The sequence below is a fragment of the Brassica napus genome, chromosome A7 (assembly GCF_020379485.1).
Source record: "Brassica napus cultivar Da-Ae chromosome A7, Da-Ae, whole genome shotgun sequence".
Lineage (NCBI taxonomy): Eukaryota > Viridiplantae > Streptophyta > Magnoliopsida > Brassicales > Brassicaceae > Brassica > Brassica napus.
The window spans coordinates 18985071-19006800 of record NC_063440.1 but is presented as its reverse complement, the minus strand read 5'-3'; the positions used below and the strand labels follow the sequence as shown (position 1 = coordinate 19006800).

The following is a 21730-nucleotide window of genomic DNA, read 5'->3' as shown; positions in this document are numbered from 1 at the left end:
AACCAGGTTTGATCCGATCGAACTATATTGAGACCCAAATGATTATCCGGTTTGGTTTTCGGTCTGGTTTTAAAAACAAAAGTAAAAGCCTATCGGAGCGGTGAAAACGACCGTCATGGGGCAAAGCCTTTCGGTGGCTTATCTCTTATAGCATATGAATAATCTAATCCAGTTGTTGGATTAGATTTTATTGTATGCCTCTCCTTTTTTCGAAGAGAATCTTAGATTTGGTGTGTTAATTTCCTGTTTAATATAGAAACGTATATAACATAAGATCTAACGGGTATACTATTAAAATATTTGTAACTTCGAACGGCAATAAATTGAAGTGGATAAGTGATTATATGATTTTCACTGATCCATTAGCGGCAAACGTCAAGTTATTCCTTCCGTAAGGACCAAAAAGACTAAGGGGATAGGATAACAAATAATCCTATAAATAAACCCTCATAATGAAAAAAGAACACTCATCACCACACTATCCAATTATCAGATTAGCCCTGTAACACAACGAGTAAGATGAGCTCATATGCTCTGCAGTGTTCTCCTAATGGTACCAACTCAGCCAAGGTTGTTACAGAGAAGATAAGATTGGTGACAACACCTTCAAACGGCAATACGCTAGAGAGCAGAAAACCAACGATTTATCATGACGTGGACAAATGCGCAGAAGCTTTCATTCAAAACTTCCGTCGACAGCTTCGTCTTCAGTGTGATAACACTCTTTCCCTGTAGGAGGAGGTCTTTGATATAACATGATGTACTTGCAAAGAATCCCATGTGTGATTCCATAACACTATCTATATTTAACCTAGATTTGCATGCTTATGCGCTTTTAATTATACTGTAACATCTCTTAATATCATAATGTTACCACGAGTCAAAAGTAGTGTCCTTAACGATTCAAAGTCATGTCCCTGTTATCATGTCCAATCAAAGCAACAATTCTCTGGAGTTTCAAAACAAATCTAAAAGGTTACACCGTATAAAATTTTGTTTGCTTTCTCATTAATGGGATAAAAAATTTGACATAATAGTATGCATTTATATTTTGGTAATCAAAAGAATATTGTTGATCCCACAGTACACACAGATTGTGGATCATCTTCTAAATTAACAAACTAAAACTTCTTCTTGCCTTCTCAGCTCTTCTTTTCTTCTCTTGTTTAAAGATTCCTACCTTTTCCAGGGCTTTTTCATTGTTTGAGCGTAAGTGTGTGTGCAAATGTGCATCACCAAACAAATTTCATATCCGTGTCTTTCTCCAGAACATGTGCGAAACATTGGTCACACTAGTGTGCCTCCCAATATTAGACCACATCCATTTCCAATTCCACCACAACTATACAAAAGAGAAGCTCTGGAGTCTGGAGAAAAAAAGAGAACCCTTTTGGCACCCCCATAGTCGTGTAAAATGAAACCAACTTCATGTAAACACATTACAAAACGGACTCCAGAGAGAGCAACTGTTTTGAGCTGAAAGGAGGGACTCGTTTCCGAACTAACCCCATAATCAACTTAGCCTGATCAAGCTGCCCCTTTTTCACAAGCCCATCCAGCAAAACACCAACCGTGTCCAAGTTCGGATACCACTTCTTTCTCATACAATCCTTACACATCGTATACCCCAAATCAAACTTCCCCGCCTTACACAAATAATGAATCATCGTCTGGTAGATCTTCACGTTCGGTTTGCAACCCTTACCATGCATCGCTGTATAAACTCTTTCAGCCATCTCAGGGAACCCCGCTACGAAAAAACCTTTGATCACCATGTTATACGTCACGCTGTCCGGTTCCATCTTGAGCTTTGGCATCAGCATCAACAGATCATTAGCATCCCAAGCTCGTCCCCTGTTCACTAAAAACTGAATCCTAACGTTAAAGGTAGTGAGATTAGGCCTACATCCCTTGATGACCATATGGTTCCACAGTCCATTTCCAATCACATACCTGTCCTGCTTGTAAAAAGCTGATATAAGCGTAGTATACGTAACTACGTCTGGTTTCAACCCAAACTTCTCCATCTCCTTCATCGCCAGAGACGCCTTGTCAAGAAACCCCATCTCACAAAGAGATTTAATAGCAATGTTGAAAGAAACTACATCCATTACAACCCCATACTTGAACGGGACATGGCCAATGAAGTCCTGGATGGTGTGGAGATCAGGTTTCAAAGTCAACACTTTAAGCGCGGCGTTGAAGGACTTAACAGTCCTCTTGGATGAATCCATATTGTAGAAAGTATCCAGCGCGTGCTTGGTCATTCCAGCCTTACCGTATAACATTATAATCCTAACGACGAAGCCCTCGCGGCGACCTTGTGGAAGCGCCTTCTGATGCTCGAGAAGTGCCTCGATGTAATCAAACCGACGCGCCCCTGCTAGTCTAGAGACTGTATCTTGAAAGGCGAAACGGTTTTCGATGACTAAGGAGTTAGTGGCGTTGGATTTAAAGAGGTTGAATAGCTTCTCAGGGTCTCTCTCAGATTTAAGCTTCACAAGTGCAGGGGTAAGCTCCTTTTGATTGGATTCAGCTGGAATGGTTGCAACAGCAGTGGCTATAGAGGAACAAGAACGGAAGAAGAATCTGCGAACGGGTGGCAGAGATAGCATGTTCCAGAGCCTTCCTCGAGGCTAAACATGCCCTTATAGTGAACCAGATAAGATCTACAAACCAATCATTCCCTCAGAAGCCTAACCTAGCAAGGGAGATTCATCTAAAATCTATAAAACCAGATTCAAATGGGAATCTCAAGCGAAATTATCTAAAACGTAATGCGATTCAACGGCAACAACCATCTCCAAGAAAATCGCGCCGACGGATGATATGATAAACTTAACAGAGAGGAGCTTGAACTCAGCTGGATATGATCGTAAGACGGAGCGGTGATCGGAGAGAGGAGAGAAATTTCGATCTGAGGAGGATCCCTGAGACCGGAGATTAGCAGGAGGCTATCGACGGAACTGGTTCGTTCGAGAGAGACGGAGGTTTAAGGTTTTTGGGTTTTGAGAATGAACAAACAAATTTGCAGTGATTGGGCCCAAATGTTATTTAAATAGGCCTGCTAACTTAAAATTCTTGTGTTTTGGGCCATGAAGTCATACATGTTTCCCTGGAGTGTTACTGAATACAGAATTTAAAGAATTCAAATTAAGTCAAGTAATTAGAGTTTTGTTTTTTTTTTTTTTGACAAAAGCAAGTAACTAGAGTTTGAGTGTATTTATATCGAATTTTATGATTCCACTACAATGCAGGTGGGTTTACTTGTAATTCACTTTACTAACTGATATGGATTTTTTTTGTTAAAAAAAACTTTGAGGTTTTTAAAATAAATTTTCATTTAGTCTATCAAGTAGTTAAGAAGTGGAATTTTTGTATGAATGCAGCAAAAACTGTTTTGAATCATCTTCAACCTATTGATACAGCTTCCTATTTTCAGATTTTTCAAAAGGTGAATTTGTTTTTGCACATCCCAAATAAATCAAACCAAATTGGTAACATAACACAATCAATTTAGACTTCTCTATTTTGACAATAATTATTATTTGGACACGGATTTTAAGGTGTGGAAGAATTTGCAAACATCTTTTATTAGAGCATCATTAAACCATGCACGGTTTCATATGTATGTTTTTAAATTTTTTTTCGTTTGATAAAACAAAATTAATTAAAAAAAAACTAATCGTTGGCCGTCACAACTCGCGAACAGTCCAAAAACCACCCAATATTCGGCCCTTACAAAAGAGGAAGAAGAGACATTTCTTTAAAAAAAAGTGAGATCTACTGATTTTTTAATTTTTCTTATGCTAAAATCCATGACTAAAAACTAGGATTAATGGTGCTCTTAGTGTATTCTTTCTCTTTTTAGTCAAAATCTCACTTCCCCTATCGACATATGAGATATCTCTCGTGCTCTAAATATTATAGATATGAATTCCTTAAAATATTAAGCAAAATTTTTGTATTTAAAATCCAAGAAGAAATGAATTCTAACAAAATTAAAAGGAAATTCAATCACAGGTGATTTTAGTTCCATTTCACATTTCATTTAACAAATTCCTTTTCTTACTTGTCCACATTTCATCTCACAGGTAAGTAACCACATTGTCCACATTTATTTATAACTCTCAAGTGACAATATATATCTGTGTTGTTCTTGTTTACGCTTTATCAAGAAAGTGAACTTATCGTTTCATTGGACAACCTGAAATTTCAATACTGTTCAAATAATATGAAAGTTACGTTATTATTTTTTTTCTTTTGCAACTAAAAGTTACGTTATATGATGCTTGGGGGCCTTTTTTTTTTCTTTTATCGTTATCGTCCTCCACAGCCCAGTTTCTTTTTATAGTAGTTTTCTAACTGAAGTAGTTTTCTATGTTTCTATAAGATGGGTGTAACAAACAATATGTAGGAACTGGGAAACAGTTTCACAAAAAAAGGAACTGGGAAACAAATACATAAAGCGATTGTAATTTAAATTTTCTGAAGAGAGTAGTAACAATGCATTAGAAAATAAAAGAAAAGCTTGGCTAGCTTACAACTCAGTACATCACGCACTAAATATCTGTCATTAATTAATTATCGGAATTTTATGATAGAACGTAATTATAAAATCTACATTGGATATCTGACTCCTGCAGCTAATAGCCTCTGCTGCTCCAGCTGCAACCATATTCAGATTAAATCCAACAAAATTAGTGTAACATCAATAATTACCATGATATATGTTTGCTTCATGTTTATTTATATACGGTTGGTCGACCAAGTTATATATAGACTGTACTTTGGTGTGTAACTCGTACCTGGAAGAGTTCATGCATCATATTCTTGAGGTAATGATACTCATGCTCTACTATCTCCAGACCTCTCAAGCACCTGATGTATCATGATGATATTGAAAATAGTCATTAATTATATACACATTTTTGTATGTAATATAAGTACAATGAAATAGCGTTTAATAATTTGTATACCCTGGGCGGTTGTTAAGCTCGGAAGCAGAGCGAAAGGCAACACAGACGTTACGAACCCTACGAGCACCAATGCTGGAACTGCTTCCTACCAACTGATTCAGATGCAATCCTATCTTCTTGTAGTCGGAGAATTCTCTATCCATCCTGTGTTCATTCATTTGTATATTCATTTACATATTCTTGGACCTAATAGTTTTCGACACGCAATATTTTTCTTCAGAGGAAAAAAAGATAGACAGATCATGGAACTAACAGCAATAATCTAAGGCTGCGGAGTAGCTTCTCGGATTCGTCAAAGTAGATATTAATGACATCGTACACAAATGTTGGTGAAGTTTCATCTTGAAGCTGCTGCAGCTGCAAGAACTGCTCGTCCAGCACTCCCTACACTCATCACATGTAATATCCAGCATCCCTTTTTAATTATAGAACCAACACATAAATAAAGAAAATGTGAATGGAGAGATAGTTTTACATAGTAAGTTCAACCTGATGGAAAAGGGAGGTTAGAAGGCGGTTGATGTCGGCTTGAAGCCGGTCCACACCCAACCCCAACATCCACAACGGCACACCCGTCTTGTTCGGTTTTCCGATACTGATATTTCTTCTCTTTATGACCGGGAAGGGCTTACTTCAACTCCTTCCTAGAGGGCTTAAGTTTTGATAAGACTTTGCGTTTCCTGAGGTGTATTTATACATGTGCTGAAGTGAGGTGACCCACTTTCTATTCAAACTTGCAAGAGTCAGTCAGCCAGGTTACCTTTCTTCCACTTTTAGCGTGATCAACATTTCCTTCATCTTCTTTTTTTAAATTAAATTAATTCTGAGTGTAAATATAAATTACACGCGTGTGTGAAAATAAGGTTAGTGGGAGAAAGGGGTAAGTTTCGAGGAGGGTGTGGGGATAAACGGGACCGTCCCAGAGACGTGTGTACCTGTATTTGAGTCACCGGTTACAGCCCCTGCCAGTTACCCCGCGTGACACTGCCAATTGCGGCGTTCTTTCTCCCGACAACTACCTGTAACCGGTCAGACCAGGTTACACCTCCCGCAGCCTCTAGGTTATCTTTGCCCTAAATCAACTACATTTTTAAACCTTCAATCAAGAACTTGTATGTTCCTTTATTAACTTTTTACCGTATCTTTTAAAATAAAACAAATCAGTCTAACATTTATAAGTTATTCTGTTATAATCATATAACTGATATGTATTATGAGAGTTTTAATATCTGATATTCTGATTATAATTTATAGCATAAATTATACACTCTTGAGTCTTAACACTGGAAAATAATATCCTACTATATAAAAGAAGCTAATTTAAAGACTAAAAGGGATGCCACATGGACAAAATAATCCCCACCTATCATACTGCCATGTCACTGAGACTGGGCTTCCACCTGAAATTGCAATAAAACTTTCGGGTTTCATTTGCAATAAAACATTTGGGCTTTGTACACAGCGGTTTATGTGGGGCCCAGAAGCATACGATTGAAGCAATATAGCATGGTTAGATTCAAGGTCTTGGATTACACGCCTGTGTTCTGTAGTGAAGAATTTAATTACTAAATATTTATTCGATTTGTAGCTAAACGACGACAACAGTAAAACAATACAGAATAATTAGATAAATGTTTAATTTAATAAACTAGATGTTTTGTCCGCGACGTGGACTTAAATATTTTCATAAATTTTTGAAAAGTTCTTTGTACACTATATTCATTACTAAAATAAATTTTAAAATAACTCAATATTATATTTTTAATTATATAATTAAAAACTTTTATTTAATTAATATTTAGTTGTATAATTTATGTTTTTAACTTCTTACTAAAAGACTTTTTCAGATAATAATACAATATATACATAAATTATCTCCCTTTTAAATTATATTTTTAGATTTTGGATAATTCTTACTATTATTAATATTAATCAATTATCTAATCAAATCAGCTAAAATTTTGGTTTTATTATTTTTAATTTATTTATATATTTTATTCATTAAAAGTATAAACAATATTAACCACTCTAATTTTGAACGTGAGAGCTCGATTACAAAAATTTACTTTATTTGATTAATATTTAATTATATAATTTATGTTTTTAACGTTTTACTAAAATACTTTTTCAGATAACAATACAATATATATATATAGAAATTATCTTTTTAATTATATTTTTAGATTTTGAATAATTCAATATTCTATTTTTAATTATATAATTAATAATTTTATTTGATTAATATTTAGTTATATAATTTCATGTTTTTACTTTTTTACTAAAAGACTTTTTTAGATAACAATATAATATATATCGAAATTATCACTTTCTTAAAGTATATTTTCAGATTTTGGATAATTCTTACTATTAATATTATTAATCAATAATCTAATCAAATCAATTAAAATTTCGTTTTTATTTTTTAATTTATTTATACATTTTATTCATTAAGGGTATAAATGATATTAACCACTATAACTTTTAACGTGAGACCTCGATTCCAAAAATTTACTTCGCAAATAATAGTATAGATGTGCACAACACTTGCCGGTGGGCCAGGTAAATAACTTTCTCGCAGCCCAGCCCATTAACCCTAATCGCCGTATTGGTAAAACTAAAGCTAAGGCTTTCTCATCCTCTCAGTAACCCTAATTGCCGTCTCCCCCATTTCTTTTTCCGCACGGCGATTTTCTTTGTCTCCCCCAAATCTTTCCACAAACGCCTCCGATGAAAGGGCTGGAACTTCAATGTTCTCCCTTAAAGCCTCCATTCAAGATCCTTACCGACCTTCCATATCTCCCCTCCGCCTTATATCTAGATCCATATTTATACCCTTATCTCTCTTACCTCAGATCATACCCTTATCTCTCTTACCTCAGATCGCTAGCTCTATATCCTAATCATGGCGAAAGAAAGTGGCCGCTCTACAAGACTATTCACAATATACCTCGCAGACGTCTACGTCTTATTTTATTTTAATTCTTTTTCGTTATCTACCAGATTCTATTCCCTTTGGAATACTTATTTCTACTGTCAAACTATTTTGTTCCTACGTCTTCACATGCAAAAAAAAAAACAAAACTTAACTCACACTTTCAGAAACTAAAACTTCAAATTTAAATAAAACATTACATTAATTACACATGTAATCTGCGCGAAGCGCGGACACCGGCTCTAGTTGTACTAAAAGTGTTTAAAATGAGGGCATGCATTAGTTTCTGATGAGACTGTAAAAGAAAAGCCCACACTTTGTTGCTCCCTCGTATGACGAGCGGCTTTCCCACTAACTTTGCAGTGAGTGTTCGCTGTTCTCCATGCTTCAAATTCAATCCATCCTTTTCTAATCCTAAAAAGGTTTCTCCCTTTCTCGATCAAATAAATATGAATTGTATATTTTTCTAGAAACTGCATAAGAGGACAAGAAACACAACACAACACAACACAGAAACATGCGTGAATTGTTTCCCCCAAAGAAGGTAAATGGAGCAGTAGTTAAACATCAACAATTAGAAGTCCTTTCTATATGTCGGTATGACAGGAAAATGTCTGTAACATACAAATAGCAATCAACAATTGTCGTATGTATTAGATGGTTTGGTCAATATTCTAAAGTTTAAACATGAAAGAATGATGGAAAAGTTGAGTCCCGACATATATGTTTTGTTGACCAAAATATGCTACGTACGTTATTCCATATAGTGTACTCAACCAAATTAGTAAGGTGAGTTTTTCTCATAATTTAGGGTAATGGATGATTGCATAGATATACATATATAACACATGACATATGAATATCAACAAAAAAATATGGCACGTATAAATATGGCTCTAATCATCCTTCTTAATGAGTGTCCGTTGAACCAAAAAGTATATAATTATAGAGAGTAGCGATAATTAACGAAGAATGATATTAGAACATAGGTACATATTTCTCAAAAAAAAAAGATTTTAGAATAGAGAAAAGCGTGCTCATAAGTAATTATTGTGACCTAGTGTATAATCAATAGATGAAACCATGTAATAGCTATATAATAGTGTAACTGGAGTCGCATTTTCGAGAAAATGCAAGTAGAAATACTGAAAAGGAGCAAAGGGCGTGCTTGGAAACGGAACAAACAAGTATAAATATATATACACTCTTTTTCAGGCTATCAGAGTGAGTAATTAAAGTGGAGCGCATAATGAGTGGAGGCTTTTCAAGTTTATATTACCGATTAAGACTAGTACTAAACTATGATTATAGATATACCAAAAATATCAAAGAAATTGTCTTATTCGTATGCCATACTTGTTTGCGCCCCGCGCTCGAGTACCCTAGTAGTTAGTTACTCTATCCTCTCGATATTATTACATAATTTGTATGATTGTTTTTTCTTTTACAAAATTTTCGTATGATTGTTTTGATCTTTTTTGTTACAAAAATTCTAAATGATGCAAAATCCTGTCTAGATAGCGTCTCTGCCAAGCAACAAGCTCGTCATTTCTCCCTTTAATTCCGAACAAACATCATTTTCCTTACGGGATACATAATTGTCAACATTCGTACGATGAAAGTAATACACAAAGCGGAAATGAAAGTGTGAATGTAGTTCTTCTAAAATGGTTTTTGTTGTTGTTAGAATGCAATAATACAATGAGAGAAGAGGAAATTAGGAGTTCCAGATCGATGGCGGATTGAGACTCATGACCATTTATTCTTCAGCCTTTGAATTTTCAAAGGATGTGTAGGATAGATAATATAGCATATTGGATCTGGCAAAACCCACCTCCTAGACCTAGACCGTGACATCTTGCTCTTACTACAGCCATCGGCAAGCTCTTCCTCCAGCTTCTATCTATCTGATTTGAAGAGAACGAAATGCTTAACATTCACGACGAACTCACCTCCCAGCTACCATCCGATTTATCTTCTTCTGCCAGCCTTAGGTGAACCGTCACTTCACAAATTGTATTATGCTTATACTAGAGCAACCTCATACCATGGATGGAGTTGCTCTTAGTGTCACTTACAAATTATCATTGTTTTTACCTTATTATTTTCTTGTTCCTTGTTTATCTTTTCTATTTGTATTCTTTATGTTAGCAATAAATTGTATTCTTACCACATGCAAAACTCAAAAATAATATGCTAAATCTAGGGTTTGATTTAAATTTGAGTTCGGTTTGGTTTGTTTAGTTATAAGAAAACTTCAACCAAAAGCAACCGAAATTAGTTTGGTTTGATTTGGTTTGTATTCGGTTTGGTTTGGTTTGTTATATGTTTAGTTAATTCGAAATGATTTTAATTTTTTCTAGCTTATTTAAGAAAATATAATTTACACAACCTAAACAAATCATCATTTAATCACTTAATCATTAGCTTCTTATTATTTAAATGTAATAACATCACAATAAAAAAGGTAATCTAATAATTTTATATCATTTTCTTCTAACATAGTATAACTATCATAGGTATTTTTGGTTTTGAAGATAGTGTATGAAAGTTATGGATTTTTATTTTATTCTTAATAGTATTTTTGCATTTACATGTATAAAACTATGTTTAGTTGTTTAGGTTAAATAATTAAATATCTTAAAATTTAATATTGTTAGTATGTTTAGTTAATCTGATTGAATATTCTTTAATTTTTCAATTGACCGAACTGTTTGAGTTGATAAAAACTATAACCGAATGGTTAGGAATAGATTAGTTTGGTTTGGCAACGAGTAAATGTTTTCTAATAAAGTCCTTATGATTGTTTGTGGAAAGAAAAATTGATTCGTGAAAAAGAATAAGGTCTCGGCCCAATAGAAAAAACTTAACCAAACGAGCTAAAGAGAATTAGGGTAAAACCCGGTAAAACCCACCCGTTTACGAAACGGGTTGAATCTAGATCCCAACTCAAGGTGAATATCTCGTGAAACCAATAAATGCAGGAAGCGAAGATCATAAATTTCATTCCTAGAGTTATCCCGTGATAGCCATAATGACATAGTGAACGTTTTTATTGACCCATCCAACTTTTTAAAAAAAATTTAATGTCGATATATACACACACAGACAGTTTGAATCCGGAACCAAACAACAACAACAACAATGGCACACTATGGTCTCTACTGCCATATCCTCCTTGTGTTCTCTATGATATGTCCATTTACCAGTTCTTTCACCGTGATCACCTCCGACACAGTCGCGCCGTCTGCACTCATTGACGGACCACAAACAGGATTCACGATGACTAGAGACGGCGCACACACAGAGCCCGACGAGCAAGATGCTGTCTACGACATAATGCGTGCCACCGGCAACGACTGGGCCGCTGCAATTCCAGACGTGTGTCGAGGCAGATGGCATGGGATCGAGTGTATGCCTGATCAGGATAACGTCTACCACGTTGTCTCCCTGTCGTTCGGAGCGCTCTCAGACGACACGGCGTTCCCTACTTGTGACCCGAAACGCTCTTACATCTCCGAGTCCCTCACCAGACTTAAACACCTCAAAGCCTTGTTCTTCTATCGCTGTTTGAGCCGGGCCCCACAGCAGATACCTTCGTTTCTGGGCCGCTTGGGCTCGAGTTTGCAGACCCTCGTTTTGAGGGAGAACGGCCTGTTCGGTTCAATCCCTGACGAATTGGGCAATCTCACCAGTTTGAAAGTACTTGATCTGCATAAAAACAACCTCAACGGTTCGATTCCCTTGTCGCTTAACCGGTTATCCGGTTTGAGATCGCTTGATCTGAGCGTGAACCGTTTGACTGGTTCGATTCCCGGTTTGCTTCTTCCGGATCTTAACGTTCTGGACTTGAACCATAATTTGTTAACCGGACCGGTCCCATCTACACTCTCCACATGTGGTTCGTTGATCAAAATTGATCTTAGCCATAACCGAGTCACTGGTCCTATCCCCGACTCCGTTAACCGGCTCAACCAACTAGTGCTTCTTGATTTGAGCTATAACCGGTTATCAGGTCCGTTCCCGTCTTCTCTCCAAGGACTAAACTCACTCCAAGCTTTGGTGCTCAAAGGGAATACAAACTTCGCAGCATCTATTCCTGAAAACGTGTTCAAGGGGCTCAAGAACTTGATGATTCTGGTTCTCTCGAATATGAATCTCCATGGCTCAATACCGGGATCTTTGACTCGGTTAACCAGTCTCCGTGTCCTTCATCTAGAGGGCAACAACTTGACCGGGTCGATTCCTATGGAGTTTCGGGGCGTGAAGGATCTAAGCGAGCTGAGGCTAAACGATAACCGTCTGACGGGGCCAGTACCGTTAGAGAAAGACACAGTGTGGAGAATGAGGAGGAAGCTGAGGCTGTATAACAATGCCGGTTTGTGCGTTAACAGTGAGAGTAACTTGGATGGTGTCTTCGGTTCAACATCCGGTTCAGGTGTCAGGTTGTGTGAAGGAGAAACGAAGAGACCTGGTCCTTCCGGTACGGTCCAGCATCTATCTGGAGCAGGTGGCGGCAATGTCACGGTGGACAGAGCTACGTACGTGTCAAGCGGTTCCAAGTCATTGGGCTTCTTTGGTCTATCTTCATTTCTTGTTGTGTTCAGTTACGCGTATATGCTACTTTCTTGTAAGTGAAGGGATTTAAAACAAACCTGCTGTGAATATATTATCATAACCAAGTTTAATCTAAAACACGAAGCCTTTTTCCCTCATTTGTTACAAGAAAGTTGACTTCTTACCTCTAAAGATTTCAAATAGCATTTTAGTTTCTGAAAGACAAGTTTCTTGGCATTGCATATGATCGATTGTGTACTTACATAAAAGATTTAGCTCTACTGGCAAAAGATGTTATAATAGATTTAGGGACATTACAATCTTATCTCACACAATAAACGCACAATGCAGTAAAACTCAGTCGCTCATTTGCGTAGTACATAAGACATTACAAGACTATAGCAAAATAAGACGAGGAAGTTTTAAAAACATAATGTTCAAGCAAAGTTGTCCTCACGATCTTCCTCAGCGATGTCAGCCTCCTCCATGTTGCTTAACTCCAAGAAATGATCAGTGGGTCGATATTTCTCGTGATAGTACTCCTTTGGGGATCCAAGTTTGACGCTGTATTTCATGCTCATCGTGTGCTTAACTCCCATTAAAGTTGTAGTTCCACGGTCCGTTCTCAGGAACCTATCACATCAACAATTATCAAAATCAGCGTTATATCATCAAGGACAAAGCTAGAGCAAGGTACTATTACTGTACTCTTTACCATCTAAAACCCGAGGAAACGGTTACTCAATAGCATTTGATCTTCTCATAGATAGCCATGAGGATTGCTGCCTGTAGGTGGTTATCCAAACGGGCTGAATAAGCTTCAGGCTATGCTTGGACATTTGGGGTCCCAATCGGGTTTCGGTTTTGTCCAAGCAGTTTTTTGGGTTTTGTCCTAAAGTTTAGGCGGTCATCCAAATATGCTGAATAGGCTAGTCATTAGCCGGTTAAATTTTTTAGTTATTTGTTGGATTGTTTTTTCCCTATTGGTAACTCTCAATAAACTTCTAAGGCACAACTGCATTCAGGTTCTTATATGTCTTTTCTTTTTTTTTGAATTATACAGGGTATCATTGCTTCACAGAAGTGGTCCTAACTTGTCAGATGTTGCCATGTGTCGGTCCCCTGTTCCTGGCGATGCTAAAATGTTAATTTCTCAGTGGCCGGGATTCGAACCTTGGTGGCTTCACCATATTGGGTTTTTTACCTCAAGTTAATCACCACCAGACCACAAATCCTGAATTAAGTTTGTACGGGTCATGTTTCACGTTTATAAGAATTTCCCTAGGCATGACTGATAAGATATCTGTACGTGGGTCCTAATATAGGACGTGCTAATAGTCTCTTTGTCATGTATGTTCTGTAGCATTAAAAGGTGAAGAGCGCTGTGCATTACAGTAACGTGCACTATCTGTAGAAACAGTAAAAACGTAAAGGAAGTGGGATTTTGGTGACTAGAGTTGATGTCACTGTTAGAGGAGAGCACATAGTCACATGGTCAAGTCCCTCTCCTTCAACTCTTTATGTCATTTTTTTGTTTTGTTTTTCCCCTCAAATCAGAAAAAAAGAAGAGGAAAATGTGGATGAAATAGGCAGAGGAGATCTTGGTAAGATAGTCCTCCCAAGATTTGGTGTCCTTCTCTGTCTCTTTTGAAATTAACCGCACGAAAGATATTTGTGAGGTACTCACTCCTTTGTCTTTCGTTTTCAAACTTCACCATCTTTTACAATTCCTTTTGGATATTTTAACTCTATCTTTAGCTGTTTTGCAACGAAGTAAAACTGAAAGATCCTGAAAAAAATCGCCCTAACCAATCAGATGTCTCTTAGAGCATCAACGTCAATAAGTTTTTCAAGGTGAGTTTCTTGTGATTATTTATTAATATTTTGAGTAATTGAATTATATAATTGAATTTTAATTTTAGAAAATGGGTGTACTACTCAAAATGTGACAAATGAATAGTTAATGTTTCACCTTCTGTTCATAATTTTTCAAAGAAGAAACCATTCTCCATTTTTCTAAATTCTCTTTCATATTTTTTTTAATTTTCATTATTGTTTTTTGGTGAGAACCCCTCTTAGAGACCACCACAGTGGATACTCTAAACCTCTACGAATGGATCTGACTTGGCCACATACATATTTACTTGTTGTATCAATTTTTATATTGAAGTTGGATTTGAAGGACCATAGTGAGTGAGTGCCGTGTCATTTTATTAGATAAGACAAGAGTGTCAACAGTAGATGAAATCATGAACGCATATTTGGTTCAGAACTGACCACTGGAGACGATATAATCTCATCTGACTGATTTTGATTTTGCTTCTTCATCTGTTCTCAGGTATATTTCTTTGAATTCATGTCAAATATACAACAGTGAAAATTTGTAAAAGTAATCCTATTATGGACTACTCTCATATGTGTCTTTTATAGGCTTTATTATTATATTAAATTTCCTTTTAAAGGCTAACAAATTAAGATTTTCCTGTTTTGGTTATCTTTTGTCAAATGAATAATGATAATTAATCATAGGTCCTCTTTATGTGTAATAGGATTATTCAGAATTAATTAGGGAGTGGGGGGACAAACAAGTGGTTGTTCTTCTTGGTGATGTAATCTCTTATCTCTTTGATATGGTAAGAACTAAGAAGTATGTTGTTTTCAAAAAAAAAAAAACTAAGAAGTATGTAGTAGTGCTGAGCTTAAAACGACAAACGGAATATGTACCCGAAATCTAAATCCAACCAATCAACTTCTTCTTCTGATGAGATATAATACAAATTTAATTGAATCAATTTGATTTAGATAGAGTCAATATATCAGAACATGATGCTAATAAAATTTGGTATTATTCCTCAAATACAATAGTAAAGTAATGATTTGCAAAAGGGAAAAAAAAGAAAAGAGAAGAAAAGGATGATATACAAACAGTAAGTGAGCTGGCGTAGGCGTGCGGTTCAACAGTCGATATAGGGCATGACTGGTTCAAACGCAGCGGTTGCGGTTGCGATTGCGGGAGTTTGTGGATGCGGGCGGTTGCGGTTTCTAGCGGTTTTAAGAGATTTGTACGACTGGTACTGCGGTTAAAAATTGGTGCGTTTGCGGGTGACTTATGACTGGTTAACTACCAAATGCAGTAACAATCAAATAATAAATTAACAATATTTACATTTAATATAATTATAAAAATATTAAAAATCATAAAATTATAATAAATATAAAATTTATATTTAGAAAGTTATAATTTTAATTTTTGAAAATTTATTGAAATTGTTTTTATTATAAAATTTTATAATATTAATTAAAATATAATAGATATTTTTTAATATTTTCATAATTTCAATTTTAAATTTTTTATTAAATATTTTTACTTTTGTATATATATAATTTTTTTTAAAAGAAAAAAAAATTTAACCTCCCGCAACCGTCCGCAACCGCAAACGCTAGCTGGAGCCAGCTTTTGAATTTATGAGATTCGGAGCGGTTTGAAGCGGTTTAGAGCGATTTGAGTGATTGTTGCAAACCGCCAACAACCGCTACCAACCGCAAAAGCTGCGTTTGCGGGTGGTAGCGGGAAAACCAGTCGCCCTCATAGCCACTCGTACGGTTTGATCCCTCCTACCATCGAGTGGGTCCTCTTTCACCCTTTTCTTTGTTTGTGGCAGTATAATGTTAATCCTCTGTTAAAAAAGCCTATTTTAATATCAAATTTACCACTGAATCACACGTTTTGTAAACAAATTGACGTTCTTTATAAAGTTTATTTTCCTAAAAACGTTCTTTATAATTTGATTGTGCAGGGAAAGACATTGAGTACATCTTTATTCCTACTCTATTTATAGTAACTTCTTTTTATAACTTAAGTACACCTATTTTATATTCTAAAATAAAATAGAAAGTAAGATTATTACAATAATGAAACAATAATATTTATCATTACATTTAATTAGTTATTCATCAATCTATCTTACTCTATACAATAGAGTTAGAGTAAATTTGAACTTTATTTTTTAATAATCTATTTAATAATAAATTAATATATTATATTGAAAATGCTTGATTCATGCCGCCATCTTTTCCCCACCAGCTTTTTAATTTCGGCCATTAACTATGGCTCATATACTAATCCGTGTGCTAGTGAAGAACAAAACCCCAATTTACCATAATGAAATCATGAAAGCACAACTAGAAACACCGTAACCTTGAGATACACATTGAATATGATCACCATGAATTGGTTGCTTTTGATTTTCATTATCTTTTAGAAGAAACAAAAAATAAAAATAGTAGCTTGGGATGGAAACGTACGATGAGTGGGTGATAAATAAATAAATGCTATAAATACACTCAACATCTTTCTATCTTCCTCTTATATTTAACACGCACGAGTCAGTGAAAGAAAGAGAGAGAGACAGAGAAATGTTTGCGGTGGAGAATGGGTTGCAGGGAGACCCAAGACTACAGGCCATCTCCGACGCCATACGAGTCATCCCTCACTTCCCCAAGACTGGTCCAACTTACTTTTTTTTTTCTCTCTTTATTTGTTCAAGTTATAATTTCATCATTAACTCGTGTTTTTTAGTCTACAAAATATTAACAAACGTATTTGTGTTGCAGGAATCATGTTTCAAGACATAACGACGCTGCTGCTGGATCCAGTTGCCTTCAAACATGTCGTTGATATCTTCGTAGATCGTTACAAGCACATGAACATCTCTCTCGTTGCCGGTTCTTTTCACCTTTCCCTCTCTTTAATGTTTCATTTGTCTACTAATTGCTCTTTTTAATGTTTCATTGTGTATTATATTACGGCATATATTAAACTCCTTAATGATAGAATCCGAAGCGATCAAATCTTGCAATAATATGACAAGATTGAATAAACAATAGACAACTTTTTAATGGATTAATGATTTTACACTCACATACTAGCTTAGCTAGTGTGGTTGGTTGGTCACTAATTATTATCCCTTAAAAAAGTGTTTTTATAATCGGAGTCCTTCTCAAATTTTTGTTGTCTTATTGTGAACCTTTTAAGAATTCAATAGAAAAGACTTAAGATATGCTCATATTTAATCGATTTTTCAAGTATTATATAAACCAGATAAATAAAAATAATATGGGACTTGTGCAGGGGTAGAGGCGAGAGGATTCATATTTGGACCTCCCATCGCATTAGCCATAGGTGCCAAGTTCATCCCTCTACGTAAACCTGGAAAGTTACCCGGTACGGTTAACTTATATACATACTACAGCTAGTTAAAAGTGTTGTTGGGATAACAACATGTACGGTTAAATGATATAATTGCTTGGGGGTGGTGGTGTTAAAAAGGGAGAGTGATAAGCGAAGAGTACGAGCTAGAGTACGGAAACGATCGTCTAGAGATGAGTGTGGAGGCCGTCAAATCCCACGAAAGAGCTCTTGTCATCGACGATTTAGTTGCCACTGGTGGAACACTCTCCGCTTCCATTAACCTCTTGGGTAAATACAGTATATATATACACATTTTTAAATAATACTATCTAAATAAAAAAACTTAATACGACTTTTAAAATACATGAATCGTATATATATACAATATCGAGTAATTGATTAACGAGTCTAATTATATGCACCTTAGAACGTGCTGGGGCCGAAGTTGTGGAATGTGCCTGCGTTGTTGGTTTGCCTAAATTCAAGGTATTTGATTACTTCAAAAACATCTCGTCTTTAAAGCTCGTACCAACGATATTTAAGATTTTTACTGGTCTTTTAGGCCCATTAAATATCATTGAAGATGATGAATATAACTAGTTTCCATGTGAGATGGCAGGGGCATTGTAAGCTAAAGGGAAAGCCATTGTACGTTCTGGTGGAGCCTAGCCAGTTAGATGAAGTAACCTTTTAAGCCTGTGTTTACTTGAAGTGACCACCTCCGTGACTCCTTCTATATCTTCAAGTTCCAACTTGATGTATTATCAAGATATCAACGGTTATGGCAATAATAGAATCGGTTTGATCAAATTAATATGTAACGAAAAATTGTTTAAACCTTATTAAACTCCATGTGGAATATCAAGCTACCTTGTATGTACGGTTGCTATCCATTGTTCAAAGCTTGTTTGTTTCATCAGTGTTGACTTGGGTTGATCTGGTTGTTGGATTGGAATATGTGTTATGTTAAGAAATGTGATTAGTTTACAATAAATCAATATTACTTGTTGATGATAAGAGCATGTTTATCAGTTTGTCTCTTAGCTTAGGTTTCTTAAAATTTTTTTTATTTTTTTTTGGCTGATAAAAAAAAAGAAAAAAAAAAAAGAAAAAAAAGAAAAAAAAGATCAATCGCGGACCGCCACGTGTTGTGGGGCCCGCAAAACAGTCTAAGCAACGGAACGAAAACGTCCCTTCTTTTGCATACACAAGCAACGTCTTTTGTGTCTTCTGTGGGGCCCACAAATTTTTAATTAATTTTTTGGTTATAAAACCAAGGGTAAGCAACCCCTATAAACATGCTCTAAGGTTTTGTGATCTCTAAACTTAACCAAAGGAGAAAAATGGAATTTTAATAGACAAAGAGAAGCGTTGGCTGCAGGTTTACGCGCAACGCGCAAAAGTGAAAAAGGAAAAGTACGAAAGAGCCCCTAACGCTGAACGCTATATAAAAAACTAATGTTATATCCCTGGCCTCGCCTGTTGAGAAAGAAAACCCATCAAAAACCTAACCTGATAGATTTAGAGAAAACTTGGACGCTCCCCTCCCCCGAATCTCGATCTGAGGTTGCCTTTGCCTATACTCAATCATCCATCTCCAATCCCCTAACTTAATAGGTTAATTGAGATTTAGGACTCGATTCGGATCGAATCATCGGCCATGTCTGCGGTATATTGCGGAAGTAAGAGATCGTACTTCGACGATACTCCTTCTCCTCCTCCCTCTTCGAAGCGGTTCCGATGCTATTCCCCTTCCAATTCTCCGAGCTGGTCTTCCTCCTCTCCTTCCTCATCGCTCGATCAGCTTCGCGCTGCCTTTCCTCATCTTGAACTCACTGTATGCCTTTGTTCCTTTCGATCTAGCTTTACCTTTTTGCAATTAAGTATGTTAGATTGAGTTTAATCGGATTGGCGATTCTTGAAATTTAATTAGATTCGGAAGGTTTTTTTTTTAATTAGGTACTTGTGGAGGCGTTGGAAGAACATGGGAGTGATTTGAGTGCTGCTATGAAAAGTTTGTACGCTTTGGTATCTGCTGAGGAGGAGAAGAGAGCTCAAGATTTGGCTGCTGCTAATAAGGAGACTGGGACTTTTACAGCGAGTGGTGATGACTGGGTTGCGTTGTTAGTGAGGGAAGTTACGCAATCTAGTGGTCAAGATGATGCCAAGTTCCGTGCTGAAAGAGTCTTGGAGGCTTTAGAGAAGACGTTGAGCGCACGTGCTCACGAAGAAGCCGGTAAAAAATTCCAAGAGGTATAATGCCATTCTACTATAGCTAAGTTTCATTTAAACTATCGTATAGTTTGTATTAGGAGGACAGTTTCTAGTTCAGTCAGTGTTGTTGTTAAGACGTAGTAGTTTTGAACCATCATTGACTATTGTAGTACCAAGGAAGATTGTCCTTGTCTTTTTTTTTTTGGGGTTAAATTAACACCCTCTTCTGGTTTTGCAGGAGAGTGTGGCAGTGCAGCAACAAGTGGAAGCCTTGATGAAGGACAACACGGTGCTGAAACGTGCTGTTGCTATACAGCATGAGCGGCAGAAGGCGTTAGAAGATGCGAACCAGCAGCTAGAGTTTTTTAAGCAGCTGATTCCTCAGTACCAGGAGAAGGTCCGAAATTTGGAGGTAAGCCATAGAGATACTCCTTTTATATACTGATGGTTGCATTGCCATGTATATGTTGAATATTCACATCCTGAATTTAAGATTTTTTCTTTTTCAATGAGCAATATTAAAGTCTGTCAGATTGGTGAATGTTCCCTATTTTTGATGGTCTCCTATGGTTAAAGAGTGGAATGATAATAGAAAGTTACAAAATGCAGGTGAACAACTACGCATTGAAATTGCAACTGGAGCAAATGGAACACGGCAGCTCTATGATGCCGCAAAGATTCAATCCGGATGTCTTCTAAAGAGAAACAAGTAGGGCAGTTGGGGGAGGAGAAGGACTATCTATCAATATAAACGCAACAAGTAGAGGAGAGATGATCAACACAAGAGAAATGCTTTTGCATTGTATTTGCTGTGTAGAGTCCCCAAGTCGAGTCAGAAAAACAAAATGTTTCCTTTCCTTGTCTTTTTTATTTATACTTTGGTGATGCTTGTCTAATCCTGATGGAATATCAAGAATTCGTGTGGGTATAGGGCTGGTATAAGTAAACTTTGGTTCTGATTTTTTTTTGTTGGTCTCTCTACCTTTCGTCTTCACCATTCCTTGTAAATTCCAATCATTCGATAATTGCCCTATTTCACTCGGTAATTATTATGCATTCGCTGATTTTATTGTTTGGTTGTGATGCTGCTCTGCTCTGTGATATGAAGACTTATTCTATGGTTCCACGCTTGCTTGTCTACGTACCAATAACAACTACGTTTCAAAATTCACAATAAGGATCGAAACTATATCCTCTAGATGACAGAATTCATGTAAAAGAAAAATAACTTACGTCTTATTAACACGTCTTGTAAACGAAAGAACAAGGAGCTGAGGGGGTGTCGGTAAGCTACAAGGTCGGAGGCTCTCCGTGGACGGGCTTTCGAATCTGAAACCCATGATCCACTCCACATTTTTGTGTTGATGCCCAATCCAATGGTTTTGCGTAAACCCAACATAAACAGTGGTTTTGTGGTCATAATGCTACGTTAACCAAAACAAGGTGAATTAACTCTCCGATTTTCCAACAAACAAGAACAATTTTACTCCGGAGTAATATAGTTCCTCGATTATCGGAGCCAAAGGGATGAGGAGTATTGTCTTCATAATTGCTTTACAATCAATTTTATACGAGGTGATTATTCCATGTTCATACAATCATACACATATATTATAAAATAATTAACTACAATTAATTAATCTGCTATTTGTATTTGTTGATAAATTTTAAACCATTTTATATTCTAAACATATGAAAAGTAAATAGAATAATGTATTTAAATTATCTCAATTAAATATGTGATTTCATGTATAATAATTAAGGTTGGTTCAGTTTTTCTTTTTGATATATTAGTTTGTATTTATTTTCGAATTAGATCACAATTTATGTTGTTTTAAATAAACTAAACTCAGATAT

The 21730-nt window shown here is 36.1% G+C and overlaps 5 protein-coding genes across 5 annotated transcripts; 3 read left to right on the top strand and 2 right to left on the bottom strand.

The window, feature by feature from the left end:
• Nucleotides 1–984: 984 nt before the first annotated feature.
• LOC106353358 (pentatricopeptide repeat-containing protein At1g80150, mitochondrial-like) lies at nucleotides 985–3075 on the bottom strand. Its single transcript, XM_013793104.3, has one exon. The coding sequence runs from the start codon at nucleotides 2613–2615 to the stop codon at nucleotides 1440–1442; it is 1176 nt and encodes a 391-aa protein (XP_013648558.1). The 5' UTR covers nucleotides 2616–3075; the 3' UTR covers nucleotides 985–1439.
• Nucleotides 3076–4462: 1387 nt separating this feature from the next.
• On the bottom strand, nucleotides 4463–6283 carry LOC106356886 (pseudo histidine-containing phosphotransfer protein 6). Its single transcript, XM_013796605.3, has 5 exons — nucleotides 5469–6283; nucleotides 5233–5363; nucleotides 4980–5123; nucleotides 4809–4881; nucleotides 4463–4668 (listed from the first exon to the last, which is right to left on the bottom strand). Exons 1-5 carry the CDS (start codon nucleotides 5535–5537, stop codon nucleotides 4621–4623), a joined length of 465 nt encoding a protein of 154 aa, XP_013652059.1. The 5' UTR covers nucleotides 5538–6283; the 3' UTR covers nucleotides 4463–4620.
• A 4729-nt stretch (nucleotides 6284–11012) lies between these two features.
• Nucleotides 11013–12626, top strand: LOC106353355 (protein TOO MANY MOUTHS-like). The gene has a single exon (XM_013793103.3). The coding sequence runs from the start codon at nucleotides 11056–11058 to the stop codon at nucleotides 12547–12549; it is 1494 nt and encodes a 497-aa protein (XP_013648557.1). The 5' UTR covers nucleotides 11013–11055; the 3' UTR covers nucleotides 12550–12626.
• A 4088-nt stretch (nucleotides 12627–16714) lies between these two features.
• LOC106356885 (adenine phosphoribosyltransferase 2) lies at nucleotides 16715–18676 on the top strand. Its single transcript, XM_013796604.3, has 6 exons — nucleotides 16715–16975; nucleotides 17083–17193; nucleotides 17600–17692; nucleotides 17798–17947; nucleotides 18087–18145; nucleotides 18279–18676. Exons 1-6 carry the CDS (start codon nucleotides 16885–16887, stop codon nucleotides 18351–18353), a joined length of 579 nt encoding a protein of 192 aa, XP_013652058.1. The 5' UTR covers nucleotides 16715–16884; the 3' UTR covers nucleotides 18354–18676.
• A 452-nt stretch (nucleotides 18677–19128) lies between these two features.
• Nucleotides 19129–20919, top strand: LOC106353354. Its single transcript, XM_013793102.3, has 4 exons — nucleotides 19129–19496; nucleotides 19619–19912; nucleotides 20112–20285; nucleotides 20483–20919. Exons 1-4 carry the CDS (start codon nucleotides 19320–19322, stop codon nucleotides 20570–20572), a joined length of 735 nt encoding a protein of 244 aa, XP_013648556.1. The 5' UTR covers nucleotides 19129–19319; the 3' UTR covers nucleotides 20573–20919.
• Nucleotides 20920–21730: the final 811 nt, after the last annotated feature.